General features: G+C 47.0%; 1 protein-coding gene across 1 annotated transcript; it reads right to left on the bottom strand.

The window, feature by feature from the left end:
- Positions 1 to 13074: 13074 nt before the first annotated feature.
- On the bottom strand, positions 13075 to 21355 carry HAND1 (heart and neural crest derivatives expressed 1). Its single transcript, XM_048487363.1, has 2 exons — positions 20486 to 21355; positions 13075 to 15012 (listed from the first exon to the last, which is right to left on the bottom strand). Exons 1-2 carry the CDS (start codon positions 21083 to 21085, stop codon positions 14908 to 14910), a joined length of 705 nt encoding a protein of 234 aa, XP_048343320.1. The 5' UTR covers positions 21086 to 21355; the 3' UTR covers positions 13075 to 14907.
- Between the last annotated feature and the right edge of the window lie 1256 nt (positions 21356 to 22611).

The raw sequence follows: 22611 nt of genomic DNA, 5'->3' as shown, positions 1-22611 counted from the left end.
GCTTTGGTAGTCAAACAGCAAGAAGCCATGCATTGGACCAATTATGCAACCATGGGTTTGCCTTCCTTCCAAGTACATCATCCAGCCTATGTATCGTTTAGCCATGTTTTGTGCTTACTGTGAACCAACTATTGCTGAAGTTATTGCATGCCTTAATTTTAGAAGTTATGTTATTTATTTGTTGCTGCATTTCGCCCGATTGTCTGCGGAACTCTCTGCTACCGCCTCACCATCGTTCTGCCTCCAGGCTTCACCCGGAAGCCCAAGCACAGCCACGCTCGCCCGCTTCCCCTCGACCCCCCCTTGCCGAGATGGCAGTGACTCTAATAGGCGGGAGTGTGTTTCCCCTACCGCCAACTTCCCTTGTGGGGAGTCCCCGGACTTGTTTCCTGTAACACCAAGACCCCTATTGGCTGGCTGGCCTGGCCTGTGCCCTTACGCGAAGTCCATCAACTCCCACCTCCATTGCTCTAGATGCCCTGGCCTCCGAGGCAGCAGCAGGAATTTTCGTCCAGCGACTTTAGATAATCGTTACGCATGCATTGATTATTTGTTGTTATTATTGCATCACCAAAAGGTTGTGAGGATGTACGCATAATAATGTGTTGTTTTAATCTTTCTGATAATTCCCAATTGATCCATATGAAGAATGCGTGAGCTGCAAGAAATTGTATCTAATCCTGAAATATATGATGTTTTGCCCCATTGGTGGTCAGCCCTCTCTGGAGCTGGCTGCGAGGAGGATCGTTAAAGTGCTGTGTAGCAGTATTACTCTGCATTGGTTGTAATTATTGATGCCCTGCGTTATCGGATCTTCGCTTACGTTCAGTGTGTTGTCTAATATTGCCATAGCGTGTGTGTAAAGAAGCCCCTCGAATTTCCCTTACCCGCCCAACCAAGTTCTAATAATGTTACACCAAGCAGCACCGGTCAGCAGCTTGACCAGGCGGTGGCGGAGGAGACAAGCGTCGCTTTAGAAATATCACCCTTAGCATTTTCGGTCCCCTTCTAAAATGTAAAAGGAGGAGGAGATGTAGTAATGCACTGCTGACCCAGCAGCGCCCGTGATGAGTAGAAACGTTAGGGGCCATCAGCGGACCCTCTGACCTTCACAGTGGAGTAACCGCACCCCACTCCCTCATCCCCCCTATGAGTCCGCGGGTCATGAACTGTCTGGCTCCAGTCACGGAAGCCAGGGACAATGGTCTTGCCCCCAGGTGAGGGGTGGAAACGCTCAGGCAGCTTACGGCTCCTCTCCATGCAGTAGCCAGGTGAGATCATGCATCACATGATGATCTCCAGGTCTCCCGGTCTCCCGCTCATCTCCCTACCCACCTCCTTTACACGCCCACAATGAAACCCTAATAAAAGGTGCCAGAGACCAGCACAGGGCAGAGTTGTCAGGATCACGAAATCCCGCGCTTCCTGTTGCTGACGCTCTCCACCAGATGAAACCTCCTCCGCGTCTCGCCTATTCCTTAGCGACGACCCTGCGGGGATGACTACATATGATCTGCTCTAGGATGGGTAATATTTATATTAGCATTCAGCAGAGTTTGTTAGATCCATAGTGAAACTAATGTGGAAAAAATGAGTTTTGTGGCATCTTGGGGACTATTTGATAAAGAGTATAATCTAAAGCAGAGTTAGGCCCAAAGTTAATGGTCTTAGAAAGATACACCACTGCATAGGACTGCATGGCTAATATGCTTTATTTTATTGAATTATCTTAATGAAATTAATCATTTCAGTGAACTGGTAAATGAGAGTATTTGGCATGCATGATAATTCTTGTGTGTTACATCATCAGTACCTCTCTACCAAGCACCAGTGGTTGTGCTTCTGTAATATTATTTCTTGAACCATTCACAGGAAAACTAGTTTACCCTAGCATAGAAAGTAATACAGGTGATTTGATCAAGCCAAGGATGTGTTTAACCTGTGTTTTAAGAAAGTCTCCTGCTGAGTTTTCTCACCTTAGCTCACCAACTGCAATAGCTAGCTTAGAGATGGGAACTCTATAGAACAGTCTAATTGCAGAAGTCCTTGGATTGGTCTGATGTGTGGGAAGGCAATGCAAGGAAGTCATTGTACTGATTTTATTTGAGAACTGGCCTGAAAGGCTGCAAGTCTGATCCAAGATCAAAGGATTGCCTGGCTGTAAATCTTTCACCTGCAACTGTTATTTACTGGAGCTTATGGTCATTACTCTGAGGTCAGACCCAGGTCAGGATTTCTCCTGTCTCTCTAGTCCCCAAACTCAGAAATGTCCATCTTGTCTTTGACGCCATCTTGACATAAAAAACAAATTATGGCCCCATTTCCCTCCCTGAAGGAGTCATCTCTAGAGCTGAAGGGCCACCTTGAATGACAAGAAGGAAAGGTAAGCAAAGGAAGAGAGAGAGAAAAGAGAGAGATGGCACAGCCCTTCCCCACTTTGATGTAATCACCCATATGCACACTTTCCCCTTTCTGTGGGCAGGCTGACTGTCTTCTTGCTATAACACCTCTCCTCCCTCTCTCCAAAGGAATTCCATTGGTCTTCCTAAATGTCCATGAATGATGCTTTGCTGAAGTCTTCTCTGCTTGAAGTCTGCCAGTGCCTCACAGAGTAAGAGATGCTGCTGCATGAACTGGATTTACTGATTAGTGTGAGTTGATGTGACTATGTCAGTTAGAGTTCTGGTGGCCCCTTAAATTCTCACCATGCTGCAGTCATCAAATGGTTACTGTTCATGTGGGACATAGGTGAGAACTTTGTTTGCATGCTGTGGAGTAAGGTATACGCCCAGTGGTGGGATTCAGCAAGTTTGCACCACTGTTGTTAAATTATTTGAATTCCCCCACCGGAACTGGTTGTTAAATTATTTGAATCCCACCACTGTATATGCCCCCTTAGTCTCTGTGATTGTGTAAGAATTGCATACGTAGTCAACATACTTCATAGTCGCTATGCTGTGGCAATTTAATAGTCTTCATGCAGTCTTCTTCATAGTCTCTGTGCTGTTACACTGATGACAGAGAAATATCTATACAGCTAGCTTCAGAACTGGAGTTTTCACCTGGGAACTGACATGTGTCCCTTCAAGTGTGCAATCAGGCCTCTCCTCAGATTTCATCTCAGCTCCTCTGTAATAGCACCTGGTAGAATGTTCTCTGTTACAAGATTGTCTTTCTACCACTTCAGTACGGTTCCTTCAATTACCTGCTCTTTGCTGTTATTTGTTCTTAAAATAATACTTCCAAGTTATTTTCCTAAATAACTCTTAATAACGATACCAATGTTATTAACACAGTCCACATACTCATCCTGGATGCCTCGGATGGCATTTGTGCCTCTATACATGTACAGCTCATTTGTATATGTGTATAAGTGGATCAGCACTCAAAAGAATTGACCTGGCCTGAGATATAGGTTTAACTTAGAAATAATTGTATGTGGTCTGAACAATGCGTGGAGAGTGGCTGCAATCTTTTTATAAGGGTTCTCTTGCCTGCACGAGCAAGGACTCTGTTTAGCAAAATAACAGCATTTTTCGTTAAAAATTAATTAAAAAATTGTGTTAAAAGTATTAGATTTTAAATCTATGCAGTTTCACTCTGGATTTACTTTGGAATGCCATATTGTATGGTCTTAATTATTTCTATCTCCTATCAGATTGGAATCAAAATGACAGCTGATGTGAAATACCACGGATGAATTCAGTCTAGTGATCTCTGCTGCTGCTTCTTTTTCTTTTCTTCTCTTTTTGCCATCAAGTTACAGCTGACTTATGGCAACCCTGTGGGGTTTTCAAGGCAGGAGGCATGCAGAGGTGATTTGCCATTGCCTGCCTCAAAGCTAGAACCTTGGTATTCCTTGGTGGTCTCCCTTCCAAATACTGACCAGAGTCAACCCTGATAAGCTTCTAACAAGATCAGGGTTCCTCTATCAGTACTCAAATGTTTCCCCAATAGGGTAAATAATAGCTCTTCAAAATCATTTGCGGCTGGGAAAAATTGCACAGAGAAGAAGCTCTGAACCACCATATCACAGTCCTGATCTGAATTGGGCCCCTCTAGACCTGCCATTTAAAGAAGTAAGACACACTTTTAGTGCCATTCATGGAATGCTCATTTCTTAGTAGCTAGTTCTGGGGGGGGGAAACTCCAAACTAATCTAACTAGCCTCAGTTTTGTGCATATCACAGCCCCAGCCAAACAGCCAGACACCTGGATGTGGTGCCACAGCTGCACTTCCACTCCGTTCCAAGGAGGACTTTCCAGCAGTGCAGGGAGCCAAAAAGGCAAAATAAACCATTGGAATGCCCTCCATATGGCTCTCATGGACGTATGCCTCCAAAAAGGGGGTGTAAGTCCAGAAGCTGGACACCAGCATTTTTGGTGGCAAAGCAGGGGTGGAAGCCGGCGACTGTTGACTCCACCCCAGCCATGTTTCCAGAACACCCCTGTTATGCTGGCACAGACAACAGGCACACAGGGCACTGGCGTGGTGTGCACTGACATGTCCAGTCATTTCAGTAGGCCACAGCATCCGCCAACTGGCAAATCCACCCCTCTGCCTGAACAAGTGCCCTGAGGAGGTCAAATCTACCAGTGTATGCCTGTACAACCTCCAATACCAGATCCCCCCTCGCCCCCCGAAGGAACCGACAGAACCCAGAGCTATTGTTTTAATTTTAGTTTTTTTCCTCATTCCTTTAATATTGTGTTCAGCGTGCATATACAAAGGTTCTTCTCCTACAATTTAGGATTTAGGCCTTTAACAGGATTTGGAACCCAGTTTAAACACATGTGATTTTTGTTGCTGAATGATGACCCAAGAGAGTCAGTGTTGTGTAGTAGTTAGAATATCAGACTTGGAACTGAGAGACTCAGGTTCCATTCCCTCACACTGTCATGGAAGCTTGCTGGATGACTCTAAGCCAGTCATATATTCTCAGCATGACCTGCCTCACAGGGTTGTGGGGAGGATAAAATGGAGATGTAGGGAATGTTGTAAGTCACTTTGGGCCATGGCACAGTAAAATGAGGTATAAATGAATAATAATATATCTATTGTATTCTCCGCAACTGGCCATATAACCTAACCTGACTAAATACTTTAATTTGAACTCTTTCACATTAATATATTATGTCGATTGTTAAAACTGTTTTCTAGTTATAAATGAATTAAGGTATTAAAACTGATTCCCTTTGTCTTTATTGAAATCTTGGAAAGTATCTTCCAAGTAAATGAAACTGTTAATGTTTTTATTCTTTGTTTTGTTTTCAGTTTCTTACATCTCTTCCATTTTTACTTTGCTATATAGTTTATGTTTGCAGTTTACTATACTCTTTTCCACAAAAGTAAATTTGTATATTAATCTGCTGTTTCCTGGACCTTCTTTGTAATAGAATGCTCTGCGGAGGTTTTAGTAGGCACTAGGTAGAAGAACTAGGAAGGCACTAAGACCCCCATGGAGCATTCTGCTACAAAGAAGGCCCAAGAAACGACATCTTAATATACAAATTTACTGTCAGCATTTTGGGGAAAGAGTGTAGAGATTATAAAAATAAACATAAGCCCTCTGCATTATTCATTCCTTTTGAGGAAACCACGCAGGAAATAACTTTTGAAGGGAATGCCTTCATTGGAGGGAATGCCTTCTGTCCAGCATTGCAGCCTGGACTGTTTTCCTGAATAAATACTGAATTCACACAACTGCTCCCATGCACACATACTCACCTCATCAATTTGATACAGTGTGCTGAAATTAATATGGTGTGTGTGTCAGGGGTTGTAGCCTGATTTACACATGCAGCAACAAGAGGTGGTAATGAGGTGGCAAAGTGCTGAGGCGCTAGAATGCATTATTCCACTTCAGATGCAGGTGAGAGATGAAATATTAATAATTCCCTTTTGAGCAGAAGACTGGCCCAACATGAGAAGGGCTGGGCTATAATTTTTCTCTGTGTAATATGCTAACTTGGGCCCACTTTCTGGACAAGTGACTCAAGCAGCCACTTCAGGTGCCCTAGCAACAGGGTACTGCGTTGAGCAGGCAAAGGTGTCTTTTTGATTGACGCTTGTGTTTCCTCCCCCTCCCCCATTAGCAACTGCCTGAATGAGCAGTTGTGGAGGACTTCTGTATAATTATGGAGGTGGGAATATCTTTTAAAATTCCCTCACTGCCCCTGTCCTGGCTTTCTTTGCTAAAGCTAAAACCAAGAGCTTCACAAATAACTGTCTTTCCCAACTGCATGTCTAATCTGAAGACTTTGAGACCATATTGATACAACTCCCTTCCAACTCTCTTTATAATTACTTAAATTACAGAGATGTATTCCAATGTTGGCACAATATGTGCCTTCCTAAAAGTTGTCCTTAACAGAAGTCCAGTTTCTCTGAAGAAGGGACATTTTTTAGGGTTGAGGCATTTTAGTTACGGTGCCTCAGTTTTCAGAAAATGGAAACTCACCATTTGACTTTTTGTCATACAGTTAAGATAGACACAGACATAACCTCCCCCCCCACACACACACACACACCAATGTTCAAGGGGGTGCATTCAGATTCATCAAGGGGGGGGGGTGTCAAGAGGAAATGGGAATAATATTTTACTTGCTTGAAAACATTCATTTGAGATACTACTGGGCCCTCTTGTTCGGTGACAGTGAGTAGAAATGTTTGCGTAGATGTCTTGTTAGTGTCAACAGAACCTGCAGTTCTGAAGCAGCAAGCAACTGTTTGGAATAGAGGTTTCCTTGCACAGCTCCTGAGTGTGTGTAGAGTGTTCTTGAAATAGGCCTGAGGCTGAAGCTCCTAACAGTACATTTTATTTTATTTTTTTACTCAGAGTGTTGGGACAAGGGCAATTCTTGTGTTTTGAAGCAAGTTAAGATGGACATGCAATAGTAATGTATTCTTCATAGTGAGCCTTCTTAAGCCAAGCCCAGCCAGTACAGAAAATAATTTCATTTCAGAGACCTGAGGCACTCCACCTTTCATTTCAGTTTTGCTTCCTCTTGCCTTTCCCATTCCAGCTTTTTTTCTATCCCCCCCCCCCCTGTCAGATTGGTATTTTATTTGGCTCCATGCTGTCTACAGGGCTGTTCTGCTTAACCCTTCCCTTGCTGCTTTGGAGATAAGAGTTGGCTCCTTTGAAATCAGATAAACAGTCTCATAAATACCGAGAAAAACAACAAGCAGGCACTGTGACTTTCTGGAAACATGTGCTTGGAAAAGGGAGAAAGACAGGATAATTTGCCAAAAGGCCAAACATGTAACTGCAGAGATGAGTCACTGAGTAGGTAAACCCCTGCAGGGCTGCCTTCTTACCTTTTTACTGTACAAACTTATAGAGCTATCAAGGCTCTACGAACAGATTATTAGTCATATATCAGGTACAGTGGATGAAACATTCCCAGCTTCTACTAAATAAATTATTTTCTAGTCCTCTGAGTTGCACAGAAAAACTTGATAGTATTGTGACTGACTGGTGGTATAGGTTAAGAACATTTATACTTTGTTGGAAATTCCCAGTCAAATTTTAACACTGGTTAATTCATAGTTTGAGCTTAGGCAAACTATCTTTCAGTCTCTATCACTAATGAAAAGATAAAATGGACCTACCTTACAAGGTTGTTGTTAAGAATTGCAAATAATATGTTTTGAGTTCTTCAGACACCTTGGAAGTTTTAATACAAGTAATAGTGTGGGTAAATCAGAAGTTGATAGGAAGTAGTGCTTATTTATTGGTTTCTTGGATCATGACTGCTAAGAATAACGAAGCCACTGATTTAAAATCCTTTATTATGTTTGATATCACAGCTGCAAGTTCTTTAGCTGGTTGTTGGTCTTTCATGACATTTCGAGCCTCACACAGAGGCCTAGGAAGTTTAATGTATCAGCATAGTATTCATGCAGATCCCAGTATTATTATGGTAGATTTCACAGCTGCCAGATCTTTAGCTGGTTGTTGGTCTTTCATTACAATTCGAGCTTCACCCAGAGGCCTAGGAAGTTGTAATGTATCGGTGTAGTATTCGTGCAGACCCCAGCAGGGCTGCCTTCTGAATTTGACAGATGTTAATTTTGTCAATTCAAAGATGTTTTAAGTGCTGCCCTAGTGTTTTCAGGATGGCACCCAGCATGCCAATTGCCACTGGGACGACCTCAGCTAGTTTGTGCCGCTGAAGCTCAATTTTCAAATCGTGGTATCTAGTGACCTTCTCGTGTTCTTTTTCAATGGCCCTGCTGTCACCAGGTACTGCTACGTCAATGATGGTCACTTTCTTGTCCTCTATCACGGTGATGTCTGGTATATTGTGGTGGTGTTGTTGTTATTAAGACTCTTTCTGCATAGCAGCAGAATCCTCCCCTCCTGGCATCCTTTAAGCCAGCCATGTAACCTATTAGTTTGGGTGGCAATTTTGAATACGTTAGAAAAACCTAAACAGGCTAACTGTATAAATGAACCACATCTGTGAACTGGCAAGTAGATAGTGGGATCAAGAATGGAGGGGGAGAGAAAACCCCTCTCGGGGAATAATTAAGCCACCGTGGGTGGAAAAGAGTTGCAAAGATTTTGAAAAATGTCTTGACAAGAGTTACAGCTGTATGGGGATAAGTGTTGACATGACGTAAGACAAGGGTTAGCCTCTAGGATCAAAGAGGCATACCTCATACTACTGTGCAGATTTTTTTTATGCTGAGTAAGAGAGAAGGGGAGGTAATTTTTCTTTTCTGTCCAACAAAAAGTTGGCATAAAACTCTAAATAGTGTGACTGAGACTCTGCATATAGCATTGAGAGTTATATTAAATGACATTAATAAGCAGTGAATGCTCAGGGTTAACTCCTGATTCAGCAGTTCTTTGATACAATTTGTGTTCGGCTGAAGTTTATGGACTTTTATGAGCCTAATGATCTCATTGTGGTCACAAAGTACAGGGGTGAGCTAAACAGGAAGAGAATGGAAAGAATTCATAGCTTTGCTGGTACGTTGTTTTATGCTATGGATATCTGGCCATGTTTGAAATGAGTTATTTATTGATGCCTTGTAATGTACTGTTACCCAAACCATTTCTGTGCCACCATTAGTGAAGAGCAGTTTGCCTTTACAGAATAGTGCATCATCACTGGATATTGTCAGAGCAGGCCACCTCTTCCTTGCTATTTGTGGGACTCTGGTAGAATAGGGGTTTTTGGCACTGGTGCATGGAGCTTTCAGTGATACCAGAAAACCTTCCACCACTGCCTATCCTCACAGATATACTTTAATAGTACTGTTTGTATCTTATGCCTGTGGTAACTTTAAAATTCTTCTGTGGTTTATGATTGCAGCAACAACATTGGCATCTGCAAACACTGATAGTATCTGGAGAGATTTTTATTTATGGATTCATCATCTACATTAACCCACAGAAGATATTTTTAGTGGCCTGTCCATTTCCTCTGGCACAATATATTGTGAGGTCTTTCAATTTCATTACATTTATATTTTGACTTCTTTCCATGATGGTAGCATATATGGGGTTTCCATGGCCTTTTGCACATGTTCGGTCTCTTCGAGTCATACATTACCTTTGGATCAGATTCTCAATTTGTGCATGTGTTTTCCCCTCTTCATAACTGACTGTCCTGCAGATCAGAGAAGCCCCATGGTTTCCAGGAGTGGGCAAAGCACAACTTTTTCCCAGCCTGTGCAGGTAAAGCAAAGCAGAGTCATATGTATTTTACTTCCTTCAGCTATCCCACTCCTCCCTGGCTTCCCTCTCCAAATGCAGGAGCAGTTCCACCATCATTTCTGGGGGGATCAATAGGGTCCCTTTTTGTTTTTTAATCCAAGCATTTTTTATCTATCCCAAGAGTGATAGACAGGGGCACAGCAAGGGGAAACTGCACCTGAGCGCTCGCACCCGCAGCAGCAGCACCCACCCCTGCCCCCGCCCTTCCCATGAATGCCCCTGTCACACCCCCTCTACGGCCCGGCATCCCCTCCGCCACGGCTCCACCCGGGGCATCATGCCCCCTGTCCCATGGGAGCTACACCACTGGTGATAGATTGAAGGGACAACCAAGTTATTTTAAAAAAACTAAGGAACAGGTGGCAAATAACCATCTGAACCCTGAAGCAGGAGAAGGAGAGGCCAGGCAAAATGGTGGCTAGGCTTGAGAGAAGCAGTAGGGGTCCTCCTTGCATGTAAATAAGAAAACACAGGGAGACCCCATTGCAAAGCACCCAGCTGCTTTCAGCTGTAAGTACACAAAGGGCCCAGGTCTCCTAGTCAAGCACTGAGCAGACCCAGACCTACTTAGCTTCAGTGAAATAGTTACATCAGGTGTCACTAGACCAAATCCATTGATCAGTTCTCTGTTTGCAGATTCCCTCACCTCCAAGTATTTGTTCATTACATACTTCCTAAAGTTGCATGGGAATCCTGCCACCATAAAGGACTTATGGTAGTGTATGTAATAAATATTCCACTCCCCAAATAGCATCTCAGCCCTTGATGGTGGGGGAATTTGACCTACAGGAAGAGTATACACTTATCTCTGAGGTGGCTGGATTGTGTATGCACATGTCTTTCCACCACTGTCTATCTGCTTGTAATGTAATATAGGCATGCCTGTCTTTTATCAAGAAACATTCTCTAAGCTCTTGTTCTTCCATGAGGTCAGACTTTCTGAAGGCAGATGATCTGCCAAGAGGCCTTCAGGCTCAGATTATTGTGGAAAGAAATCAATGGGAGCATGTCTTTCTTGGCCAGTCTACTTGGCCTTGATTTTGTTCTTATGGCACTTTCTGAAGCAACTCTTCTGAAGTCATGACTTGCATATTGCCGGTGTGTTATACTGTGAAGCAAATCTAAACTATGTGGAACACAGTTTTGACAAGCCCTTCCAATGCAACAGGTGAACAGGTTGCTAAATAAAATAAATTTAGCAATCTCATTTATGCATCAAGATGGTCAATGCCCTCTAGATCAGATTTAATTACTACAGATAGTGCAACACCTTACTAAGGAAGTGACAGAATTAGCAGCAGGGAGACTGTACCTTATCTTCCCCTTGTGGGGGGAAGGGACCCTAAAACGTATGTCTGTAAGTTTGCCAAGTCTATAGAACACAACGCAGAATTCCACCTTCTTAATCCTGGTAAGAGCCTAATAACCCTTGGAGGACGAAAGTCTGATGTTTAAAGTTGCCAATCCCCAGGTTGTGACTGGAGATCTCCTGAAATGGCAACTGATCTCCAGGTGACAGGGATCACCTGGAGAAAAGGACTTCTTTGGAAAGTGGACTATATATGGTACTATATCCATTGAAGTCCCTCCCCTCCCCAAATCCACCCTTCTCAGACTCCACCTCCAAAAACTCCAGATATTTATCAACTCAGAGCTGGCAACTCTACTGATCTTGGATGTTCCTAGTTGCAACAGTTCCTTTGGGGAAGTTTTCTTCTTTAGAAATTGTCATGGTTTTTTATTGTTTCCCGGGTGGGGATGAGTGGGAAATGCAACTTCAAGAAGAAACAAACAGCTGTACTGTGCTGCTGACCTTTAATTTTGAATCAATAGGAAAGGTTTGATTTGCCACATCAATTTGGCAATCTCAACAAAAATGAGAGATAATGAATTCTTGGGGCTCTTTTGTTACACATACAACTGTGAATGTCTATGCAGACACCCTTGAGTGATTATGTTTAAAAGTAATACAAATACTTTTATATCCTTTACATACCTTGTTGATGCAATTCTAATTGCCTATAATGTGTATGTGCTGATTATGCACAACAAATCAGTACGCAGTGAACACTAACAGACTAACTATACATATGGGGGGTGGGGATAAATTAAGCTTTTGTTACATCTAGTATTCCTCTGACAACTGAAGCTCGATAGGTGGCAACCCAGTAAGAGATTTTGATGATTATGGCACCAAAACTACAAAATTCCACCCTCAAGCAGATTCATCTACCCCATTCTATTATTGTCCTTTGCCAGCAGGTGAAAACTTATCAGTTTTGTTCACGTTCGCTCACTGACCCTCCTTCCTGTTCCTACATCTTTGTGTCCACATGTTATGTTTAATTGTTACAAGAATGTATGTATGTATGTATTTTTGAGCTTCTTTTAATATATTTAATTGTCTGCTACCTTGGGGGAAAGGCAGCTTTAAAACATTTAAATAAATAAGTCCAATCAATTGCACAGGCATAGACTTCAACTTCTTTTAAATATATAAAATCTCTTCTGGTCCATAAATGCCCATGTCTATTCTGGGTAAAAATGTGGCATGTGAAAATAGTTATACAAATGTTTGTGGAATTACTTGTAAAACTAATCAATAGCACACAACAATTTCACTGGTTCCAGATGGAATATTATTATACGTCTCACACTTAAATCTATTTGTTCTTTAGTGCATGAATTTTAAAGTTGGGTGGGTCATGTTCCATATTTTATCTAAAAATAAACCTTGTATTCTTCACTGGGATTAACTTCCAAATAAGAGTTTATACTCAGGATAAAACTATATTTAAAACCCGTGCTGCCCATTAACAGAGTTGTGAACCTGGAATGTGCCTGTCTTCTGTGTGTGTGTGCGCGTCATCAAATCACAGCTGACTGATGCTGACCCAGTGTGAGCTGATAGAGTTCTGAGAGAACTGTGACTAGTCCAAGGTCACCCAGAAGGCTTCATGGGGAGGAGCGGGGAAACAAACCCAATTCTTCAAATTACAGTCCACTGATCTTAACTGCTACCCCATACTCTCATATTCTACTGCTATACTATTAGGTTAGCAGCAACCACCACAATTCTTCTCTGTAGTACTAATATGTGCATATTTTAAGTATGGATTGGGGCATGATACAAAACAGATTATTTCAGTCCCTTTATTGAAATAAGTCATGCATAACCGTGTACCACTCTGGCTCAATTGTCATTTTGGTCTTATGTTCCTGGTGCTTGGATGCATGTGGCTTCCCGTTCTTGTGAAACAGGAAGCTAAACAGAATTTCTGCACTCAGTTCCAGCTGCAAGGATTCTATTTGACTGAGAGAAAGTGGGAAGACAGAGACTCTGTTTTCATAAAGCTTTGATTTATTTAGTTATTTATTTTAAAATCCACATAAATATTTGGCTTGGCAAACCTGTTATCTTAGCAAGTGGTCATACAAATTTGAGGTAGAAAACCCAATATAGGAAACGTATCAAATGCACCCACTTAGGTAGTTTAAATACATTTTTAAAAATTCAACAACATTGGGAGTGGAAGGATGGAGGGGGGGAAGGTGAATGAGGTCAATAAAGAAAAGACAGTTGTGTTGTGTCTATTTACATGAAAACAAACAATAATGCTAAACTTAATCCAGCCACAGTGATGTATCTTTAGTCCCACTGATTGCAAGGAGTAATTTAATCACGCTCTTACCCCTCTGGTTAAAATCCACGGGTATTTAAAAAATAGTCAACCTTGGCAGGACCCTGCCCATATCTTTTCCCGAGGGAAATGCAGAACCACCCCTCAAAACTGCTGGAGAAAACAAAAGAAGGGGAACTAACCTATCCAAAGTTTTTGAAACCCCAACTACCTCCGAGTGCATTTTCACATCTTCACTGCTCAAATCGGGATCCCAGCTTGGTAACCGGGCCTCATGGACCCAGCGACCTCGCTATAATCCCGGCCTCCGGATCCTGCCCTTTGGGCTTGAACCATGCTTTAAGCATCCCTAAAATCTACCTGCTTTCTAAAGCAAGCCACGGATCATTGGAGTGAAGGAAACTATGGGGCCAGGCTGAATAATCCAAGTAGGACTCCCTGTCTTCTAGCCCTGCCCTACAACCTTATTACAGAAAGCACTTGGAACTGAGCTGGGCTTGAGGGTAGTTTTAAGCCGAAGCAAGGAACCCCCTGCTACAAAACAAGAGGCTTGGACCTGCGCTGAAATCAAGCAACCAACTGCGGTCTTCGTTTCAGTTGGAGCGAGAACAAGGCACCTGATTTAACTCTAAAAGGGAAAAGTAATTTGGGGTGGGCAGTGCTCAAAAATGGGATTTAATTTACGCCCAAGTAAAGCTGTGATCTTCGTTACGGCCGGGAAGTCGTCGCGGTGCTCTCAGCGGAACTAAGGAAGTCTATCGGGGACGGGCGCTGGAAAGATGCTGGCAGACAGATCAGCATCACAACGCGGATGCTCAGAGAGTGCAAGAGACGGGAGCGCCCAACTCAGCACGCTCAGGATCCCCCTTTTACGTGGGTGGCTGTCAATGGCGCCGAAGACCGGTGGGGCGTCCCTCCAAGTCCACGTGCCGAGAACGGTGGTGGAGAAGCTCACCCCACCCACGAGGAAGAGAGGAAGCGGGGCCTACTACGCCGCAGATCCCGAAGTCGCCTCCGGCTCCACGTCCCAAGTCCTGCCTTCAGCGACGGAGTCTCGGCCCGAGGAGCTCGAGTCTTTGTTTGTGCAACACAATATCAAATGTCAGGCGGGACAAGTTTCCGCGCTGTCTGGACACATCAGTCAGTGGCACCCTGATTCCTTAAACACATTCAAAATCCCTTCGGGGGCTTCCTGCCAAGGGAGAGGGCTGTCGGGATCAGGGGGGTGGAAAAGGCGTCCGGTAAGCTCCCGGAGCTCGCCGGTCTCTCGCTGCGGGGTCGGCGCGGGGGGGGGGGGTGTGCAGCGACCCTCTCTCTTCTCTCCTCTCCGTTTCCAGGCGTGCAACATCCTCCGGTTCGCCCCCTCTGCAGCCTCCACATTGCACATGAACATCACCGATGGCGGCTCGCCCCCTCCGAGGCTGCAGAGGAGAGGGCGGATCAGCAGACGGGGAGCCTCTTCGGCGGAGGGCTCCGTGCTCGGGGATGGGGTGGGGAAGGCCGAGTTCGTCCTGGAGACGGGAAACTCCCGGGTTTCATTGGTTCAGTTCCAGCGCCCAGACCTGCTGAGGCCAGCCAGTCCTGCCTTTAAGCCTTTTCTCGCCGTGGCCTAAAGAGTGAGAGTAGACCTCGGGCTGCTGCTGGAAGTGAAAGGACAAACACAAATCAATCATTTCAAATTATCTATCTATCTATCTATCTATCTATCTATCTATCTATCTATCTATCTATCTATCTATCTATCTATCTATCTATCTATCTATTCAACAGGACAATAAACATTGGAAAGAAATTATAAAATAATATCATATCCAGCCAGAGGAAGCTGCTAGTGATTCTCATAAAAGAGATTGACATCCTACATACACTTTCTTAGTAGCAGGTCCTATTAACTTCCACGCTATCTATTTCCGGGTAAACATGAATGTTCCAGCATGTCTTTAATACGCTTAATATCAATCATTTGACTGGATCGTCGATAATAATAAGCGGTTTTTTTTAAAAAAAAAAAAGTGCAGTCCACTGCAATGGAGAGATCACGGATACAGACTGTTTTGCACGTGCACAAGAGGGCTGGGCAGCTTTAGGATACCTGACGCCATTGTTTGTAAATTTCACCAGCAGGGTTGTAAATAAGAGCCTAGAATTGTTCGTCTGTTTATGGCCGTTAGATTATCAGTCGGGAGGCGATAAATTTTTTGGCTTTATTTGCCGCGCTTTTATAAATATCTCAGGCCGTGTTTTGGTAAATACAGCCGAGCCGTCTACTAAATTATGCTCGTTATGAGACTCTTAATTGCCAAGCTGATCCTATCCTATTAAGTTTGACCAAAAGAGATGGAATAAATAATGCATGGTTTATACAGGCTCTTGAAAAGTGTAAACTGGTAAGTGTAGCTTCGGGGAACTATTTTCCCCCCAAAGTATTATTTTTAAATAGACCATTTACTTAAAAAAAAAAAAACCCTTCCCTCTCCCAAGGATATAGCGATAATTTTGGGGATGATCCCAAAGCTAAGAGGTAACAGTGCGTGGTATTTCTAACCTGAATAATTTTGGGGAGGGGTGAGCGTTCTGTAATGGCAGATCGCATTGGACTGATTCGGCTCTATTCAGGAAAGGCAACGGCGGGCCAAGTTATCTCACAATTGTTGGTAGTGACAAAGACACACGAAGCGTTTGGTATGATTTTTAAAAGCCAGCATGGCGAAACCTTTATAAAAGCGGGGTGGATTCACTGGGCTTCGCGGGTTAATCTACCTCCTCGCCGCAATTTCACAGTTTTCCCCACCGTGCAGGAAGGCGGCAATACAGCCGAGCCGTCTACTAAAAGGGAAAGCGAAGTCTAATCGGCTTCCCCCCTGTGATTTAACGGCCGTGTGGATCGGCCCCTACCAGCGCGCAAACCGGCCTTGGAAGAAAGAACAGGGCGCCTCCTGAGCGGGTCTCGTGAAAGGCTTTTGTGCTGCTCTGTGACAAAAACACCCAGAAACGCGCAAGCAGAAATCCCACCCCACCCCCCAAAAATGCGGTTTCTGTATTAGCGTTTCTTTGGCTTTTTGAAGTATGTCCTCTTGGCTGGGGGAGAGGGTGTGTGTGTTTTGTGTGTGTACAAAAATCGCAGGCAAGAACCAATAAGATGCAGAGCTCATCCCCCCCCCCCCCCCCGACCCCTGCTGATTTTTCTATTTCGAACCCGGCCCAAGGAGAAAAGAGGAAGCTGGAAAGTCGCCTCTGCAAATCGATTCTTCCTTCCTTGCGCCCATTTCCCCCACCCCTCCCCGTTCATTCCGGTCCCCCGGCAATTCCTCGGAAGGTGAGCTGTTTAAAGCCCGCTGCAGACGCAACAAGTGCGGGGGAGCAAAGGGCAGAAGCTCTCCTCCTCTTCCTCCTTCGCCTTCTCTTGAAGACCTTATGGAAAGGTCAGAGCCAACCCCATGGCGGTGGAGGAGCCAGTGCGCCCAGAAAAATCGGAATAATAAGACCGCGATTTCCCTCCAGCGGGCTCCCGGAATAGCCGCGCCACGATCCCGGATCTCACTATCCACGGTTGCAGCAAAACGGGACCGTTTTCTTTTGGCGCCCACTAAAAAGGCCGCGGAGCCCCGACTTAACACTGGGCCGGGCCAGGGAAGGAAATTGGCGGCTGGCAGGTTCTGTGGGTAGGAAACGGAACTGAGAAACCCGAAAACTAGCAGATACTACGAACAGCTGATCCTTCCTTTTAAAACGACAAGAACACATTTTTGTATCCTCATAATGTACGGTAGAAGATAGAAATGAACGTGCTGAAAGAGGACACACACACCAAGACTCAGAAGCCCTGAGCTGGAAGTCCCCATCACACAAGGCCTCCCCCAGCCCCAGTATTCTCCAAACTCTCACAAGCTTGAGCAGGCCAGTTTCTCTCCCCACCCCGGCTCCACTCAACCTACCATCCCATCCGGGGCATTTACAGCTCTTCTTAGCTGTGGAATCCCCCAAAAGGTAGAAATCCCCTACCCTCTCTGTGGGTGGTCCCTATGTATGATTGGCAGGGACTAGGAGCAGGAACTTTATATCTTTTAGAATAGAACAGAACAGTCAGATTCTTGGACATTACATTCAGTGCAATAGAGGTATATCAGAAATGGAAACACCATTTCCAGCAGCAAGGAGGCTGTCCTGCCCATGAAGGGAAAATCAGCTACTCAAATGAGCCCATTGGATGCTCCAGCATTTAACTACCTTCATGAAGGGGGAGGAGATTTTGGAGGAAATACAGGAGAGGAGTAGAGGTCTGCTTCAGGGAGAAAGGAGTGACAGTTCAGGTGTGGCTCAGGCGAAAGAGCAGACAGAATGAAGAGTAGCTTTGCCTGATAGTGTGGCAAAGCAGTTCAGCTCCTTCCTTCTGGGAGAGAAGGAAGTGCTCAATTGTTATGCTGGTCTCTGGTGATGGGCAGACCTTGTACAATTTAGTCTGACTCTGGGCAAAGGGCAGGTGGTATGGGTGGAATACTGTGTGAGAGAGAGGATCCAACCTAATGGCTAGTCAATAAAAGTCTGGTTGTGCTTGAAGGCATTGTAGAAAAGTCTAACTAGTCTCTGAAGTCACAACTAGTTTTAATTTTATGTCCCAGGCCAAGTCCTTCTGGAGACCTTTGTCTATCTGGAGACCCGGACTGCTGGTTTGTTCCTTTAAAGCCACCCCTTAAATAAATACATTTTCTTAGTTTATATACTAATCCAACCTCAGTGGTCTCAAGCACTACAAAATTTACCTCACAGCAGTGAACGGTCTGAAAGAGTACACACACCAAGACTAAGAAGCCCTGAGCTGGAAGTCCTATACACTCGCTGACTGTAGAACATCTGGAAATGGAGGGGAAGGTTTATAGCTCAAAATGAACCTAGATCCCAAAAATCTTAGGAGGCTGCATGTTTCCCCTCAGTAGGGAGAAAAGGGGCTTGTCACAGCATGCTTATAAATAAATCTGCACCCTTCAAGGGATAGGGTCGAACTGAGCTGAAGTGGGTGAATCTCAGGGCCAGTTTCTTGCAGGAACCTCAACAGACTGACCATCTTCGTGGCTTCTGTGCAGTCCCAGGCTGTACCTACACAGAAGACCACTCCATGAACAGTAGTTACAGGTAAGTAGACAATAGTTTTTCTTTCCCTTGGAGTTATCCGCCTCTGTTTGGCCTAGCTATTTTGGTCAGGGAATAAGGAAGGCGGGAGGCACAGAAGCAGTTCCACCCAAGTTGGGTTTGCCAGGCGCAAACTCGATAAGGGGAAGACTCTGAGCTGGGTCCAAAGGCCTGCCCATACATCAGTTTGCCAAAAACAAGCATCATTCTTTGTGAGTTTTGAAGATGTTTTCGTGGTTAATGTTCAGCATCTTGCTGTAAACCAGAAAATCACCTTGCGTGGTCAGAAGCAGAGGATCTACTCCACCTTTGAGGCCCACCTTCTTACTGCAGAATCGATCTGATCTTTATGCATTTCAGGAGAACTTGATGCCAAGCAAACATTGGGACTCTGGGGATGAAGAGAGCATAAGGGAACGGGCACTGCAACGTCCATAAATACCAATTCCAGGCCTCACCGGGAATGCCCAGTTATTGGGAATGAGCCTTCCTCGGTTCAGTGGGTGTCCCTCCCATGAGGGTGAAGAGAGTGGAAGCCCCTGTCCTGTTCACTTCACAGCAGCCCAGCCATCCCAAGTTGCTTTCCCCACAGTCCTCCTGGCAAACCTCGGCCCTTGCCAGCCGCCCATTCTCTCTCCATACCTTGGCAAGGCAGCCCTTTCCGAAAACTGCAGAGCCCCGGCCAAGCCACCTCCTGTTGGGCAGACAGCTGACAGGGGGCTCACCTGAGGGGATCTGGTGTGTGAGTGGGGGGGAGCCCTCTTTGGGGCCCAGGGACAGGCAAGGATGGTTTGTCCTTGACCTCCCAGTCAAGATAAAGGGGTTCCCCCCCCCAGCGTAAGCACATTTGGGGGGAAAGAAAACCACCGAAATCCTAGCTGTCCCAGGTTTGGGTGCAGATATTTTGATTTCATTTTTTTTTCGTTTCCTGAACTACAACCCTATTTCTACTCATGTGTTTTTACACCTCACTGAATTTTGACCGACTGATACCCCATTTTCAAATCCCATCGATTTCGGGTCTGCCGAAGAGCAACCTTTCTTGAGTGCAACTCCAGTTTAAATTGCGGGGTCCCCGCCGCCGCCCCCCAAAACACAGCCCGTTTAGGATCAGTGTTTGGAAGGCCACGAAGCCCCTCCTGCTTTCTTCCCAGTACTGCCTAAAGATGGACCTGGGGGTGGGGGGGAATGGCCGTGCCCCTTCCAAGCAGCCAAGCACCGCGAGGGCGCCCGGTGGGCGGTAGCATTCAAGCGCGCCCCCTGAGACCAGCCATTTCCGCAGACCAGCTCTTGTGCTCACAGTGGGGCTCCCCTGGATCTCGGGGGTCTGACAGGATCATCGGGGAAAGCTTCCAAAAGACGACTCCTGCACTCAAGGAACTAGGAGGTCAGCTCAAGGAGCTGCCAGTCCTCTACGCGCCGCCAAGACTTCCCCAGGCAGTCGGCAGCGGAACCGTCCCGATAAGGTTGGGCCACTTCGGCCCAGGGTTGGGAGCTTCCGGGGCCGATCGGCCGACTCCTTCAGCGCCGCTGTTTCAGTTGAGAAGTGAGGGGCGTGAGGAATGGCTGCGGTTTCTTTCCAAAGGGCCCCCAAACCTCCATTCCTTCCTTCCTTCCCTCCCTCCCTCCCTTCTTCAGGGCCTCAAGCAGGATCCCGGGGCTGCAGCAGCATCCCCATTTCGCTGCCCCCTCAAGAGGAAGACGGTCCCTTTTCGAGGCCCCCTAACTCGCTCCTCCACCATCGGGGAATAGGCGGTCGCGTTAGGGGGGGCGCCCAAGACCCCCCGGCCGCCCTTTCCTCTGGCTTGGGGCTGGCAAGGAGCTGCGCTGGGTCAGACCTTGATCCGCAGGCAGGCATGAAGCGAGATCCACCAGGGGAGGCTGCGCTGTACTGCCCGCCCTGCTGCGCCTGTCCCTCCAAGCCCCCCCCCCCCCATGTCGCCCCCGGGGGTCCAGGGGCCGCCCTCGGGGAGGGCTCTTGCTTACCGGCTCGCGCTTCCTCTTGACGTCTCCGCCGCCGCCGCCGCCGCCGCGGGGCTCGGCCTTCTTGAGCTCGGCCTTGAAGGCGTCGGCGGCGGGCCGGTCCTTGGCCAGCACCTCCATGAGGTAGGCGATGTAGCTGGTGGCCAGGCGCAGCGTCTTGATCTTGGACAGCTTCGTGTCGGCCGGCACGTTGGGGATGCACTCGCGCAGCTCCGAGAAGGCGCTGTTCAGGCTCTCCGTGCGCCGCCGCTCCTTGCGCGGCCCGCCCGGCCCTGGCCCGCCCGCCCGACGACGGCGGCCCCCCAGACCCTCCGGAGGGCTGCTGCCGTACGACGAGCCCGGCGAGCCCGACGAGCCCAGCCCGCCCGCCGCCGCCGCCGCCGCCGCCGCGCACAGCAGCTCGGCCGGGGGCGGCGGCGGCGGCGGTGGAGGCGGAGAGAGGTCGGTGGCGGCGCTGAGCAGCCAGCCCGGCGGGAAGGACCGGTCGGCGGGAGGGAAGCAGCGCGCCTGGGGCGGCGGCGGCAGCGGCGGCGGCCCGAAGAGGAAAGGCTCGTGGAGCAGCGCCGGGTGCGGGTGGCCCGGGTAACCGCCCACCACGTTCATGGCTCCCGCCAGTTTATTCAGCCAGGGCCGGCCTCGGCCCCGAGGCGCGTCCAGCCGGCGCCGCCTCGCTCCAGCTTGCTCTGCTGCCAGCCCCGTCGCCCGCCCTTTTATACGGCGGTGGGCCTTTTGAAGGCAGGCGGCGGCGGCGGCCCGGGGGAGGGGAGGGGGCGCGCAGGGGGAGGGGATTGCAGCGCAGCCCGGGCGCTGCTGCCCCGCCGGCCCCTCCGACGCGCTGCCTGCCTCTGCCGGCCAGCCAGGCTCCTCCTGAGCCCTCTGGCTTGCAGTGCGGAGCGGGGTGCGCCCTTAAACTGCCGGAGAGGAGGAGGAGCAGGAGGAGGATTAGAAAAGTGGTCTCCGAAGTGCCTTCGGAGCCACCACATTAAAAAACAAACAAACCCTAGCTTGGCGGGCCACATGGGAAATTTTGTCCCTTACTCCCCTGCCCCACTCTGCACAGACACTGAGAACAATAGGGATGGACGCAATCGGGCATTTAATGAGTTGACTCGGGAGTAAGCCTCGCAGCGTTCTATGGTCTACTCTCAAGTAAGCGGTCGGAACTACTTTTCCCACCATGCCCTAGTGCGTCTTATGTGCAGTAAACGCGCTGCCTGACCTGAGCCCTATGCAATGTACGCTGTCTTGAGCATCGGCTGCGCCTGAAGCCAGTAGAGATGGCAAAGATCCAGTCAGTCCTCAATTCTCAACAAGGGCTCCTTTCCTCCTCCACTCCCGGCCAGTTTCAAGTCCCCCTGAGTTCCAGGGAATTGGTTTCAAATAAAATGAAGCGGGATCGCTGCCTACCATGCCCGCCTTCCTGGACCCAGGGCACCGGCCAGATGCGCTGGGAATGAAGTTTATTTTCAGTAAGGCAACGCCCGATCTGGACAGCTTTACTGGCCATTAGAAAACGTCCGCCAAGTCCCCTTGGCTAGCCACAAACCCCAAGCTGGCCTCTATTGCTCCTTTCTGCTTGGAAAAGCCATGCTTCCCAAGGGAAGCCTTGAAATCAGCCGGGAGTCTCTACACCCGCTGGCATGTGGTCCTTCTCGGATGCGAGCCCCACCGAGTTCAGTGGTTTCTTTCTCACTGACAAGGAGGCTTCTCCTGAACACCCTTTGTGAAATCCCAAAGAGGTCCTGAGGGGGCTTATTTCAAAATAAACATGTTTAGGATTTCAACCAAAGGCTTTGCAGTTAAAGCGTGTTGGGCTGCTTCCGAAATAAAGTGCTTTAGCGACAGTGGAAATGATGGCACGTTTTTCTGCTTTTTAAAAATTATTATTTATTGTAACTTTTTGCACTTCATGTCGACCGTCGCATTAGATGACATTTTTGCCCCTCTCGGTTCTACTACACTTTAAAGGAGGGGAGGGGGTCCACACTGGTTTTGTGTTTTAAAAAAACCTGATCCAGACTTAAGACCACAAGTCAGTCAAGAAGCAAATGCTGGAGGGAAAGACCGTTTATTTGCTTGCTTGTTGTTTGGTATTTGCATTTGTAGTCCACCTCCTCCAGAGAACTTGT

Source organism: Sphaerodactylus townsendi, linkage group LG03, assembly GCF_021028975.2.
Source record: "Sphaerodactylus townsendi isolate TG3544 linkage group LG03, MPM_Stown_v2.3, whole genome shotgun sequence".
NCBI classification, from domain to species: Eukaryota; Metazoa; Chordata; class Lepidosauria; order Squamata; family Sphaerodactylidae; genus Sphaerodactylus; species Sphaerodactylus townsendi.
The sequence above is the reverse complement of the archived record's forward strand: the minus strand, read 5'-3'. Positions and strand labels throughout refer to the sequence as shown.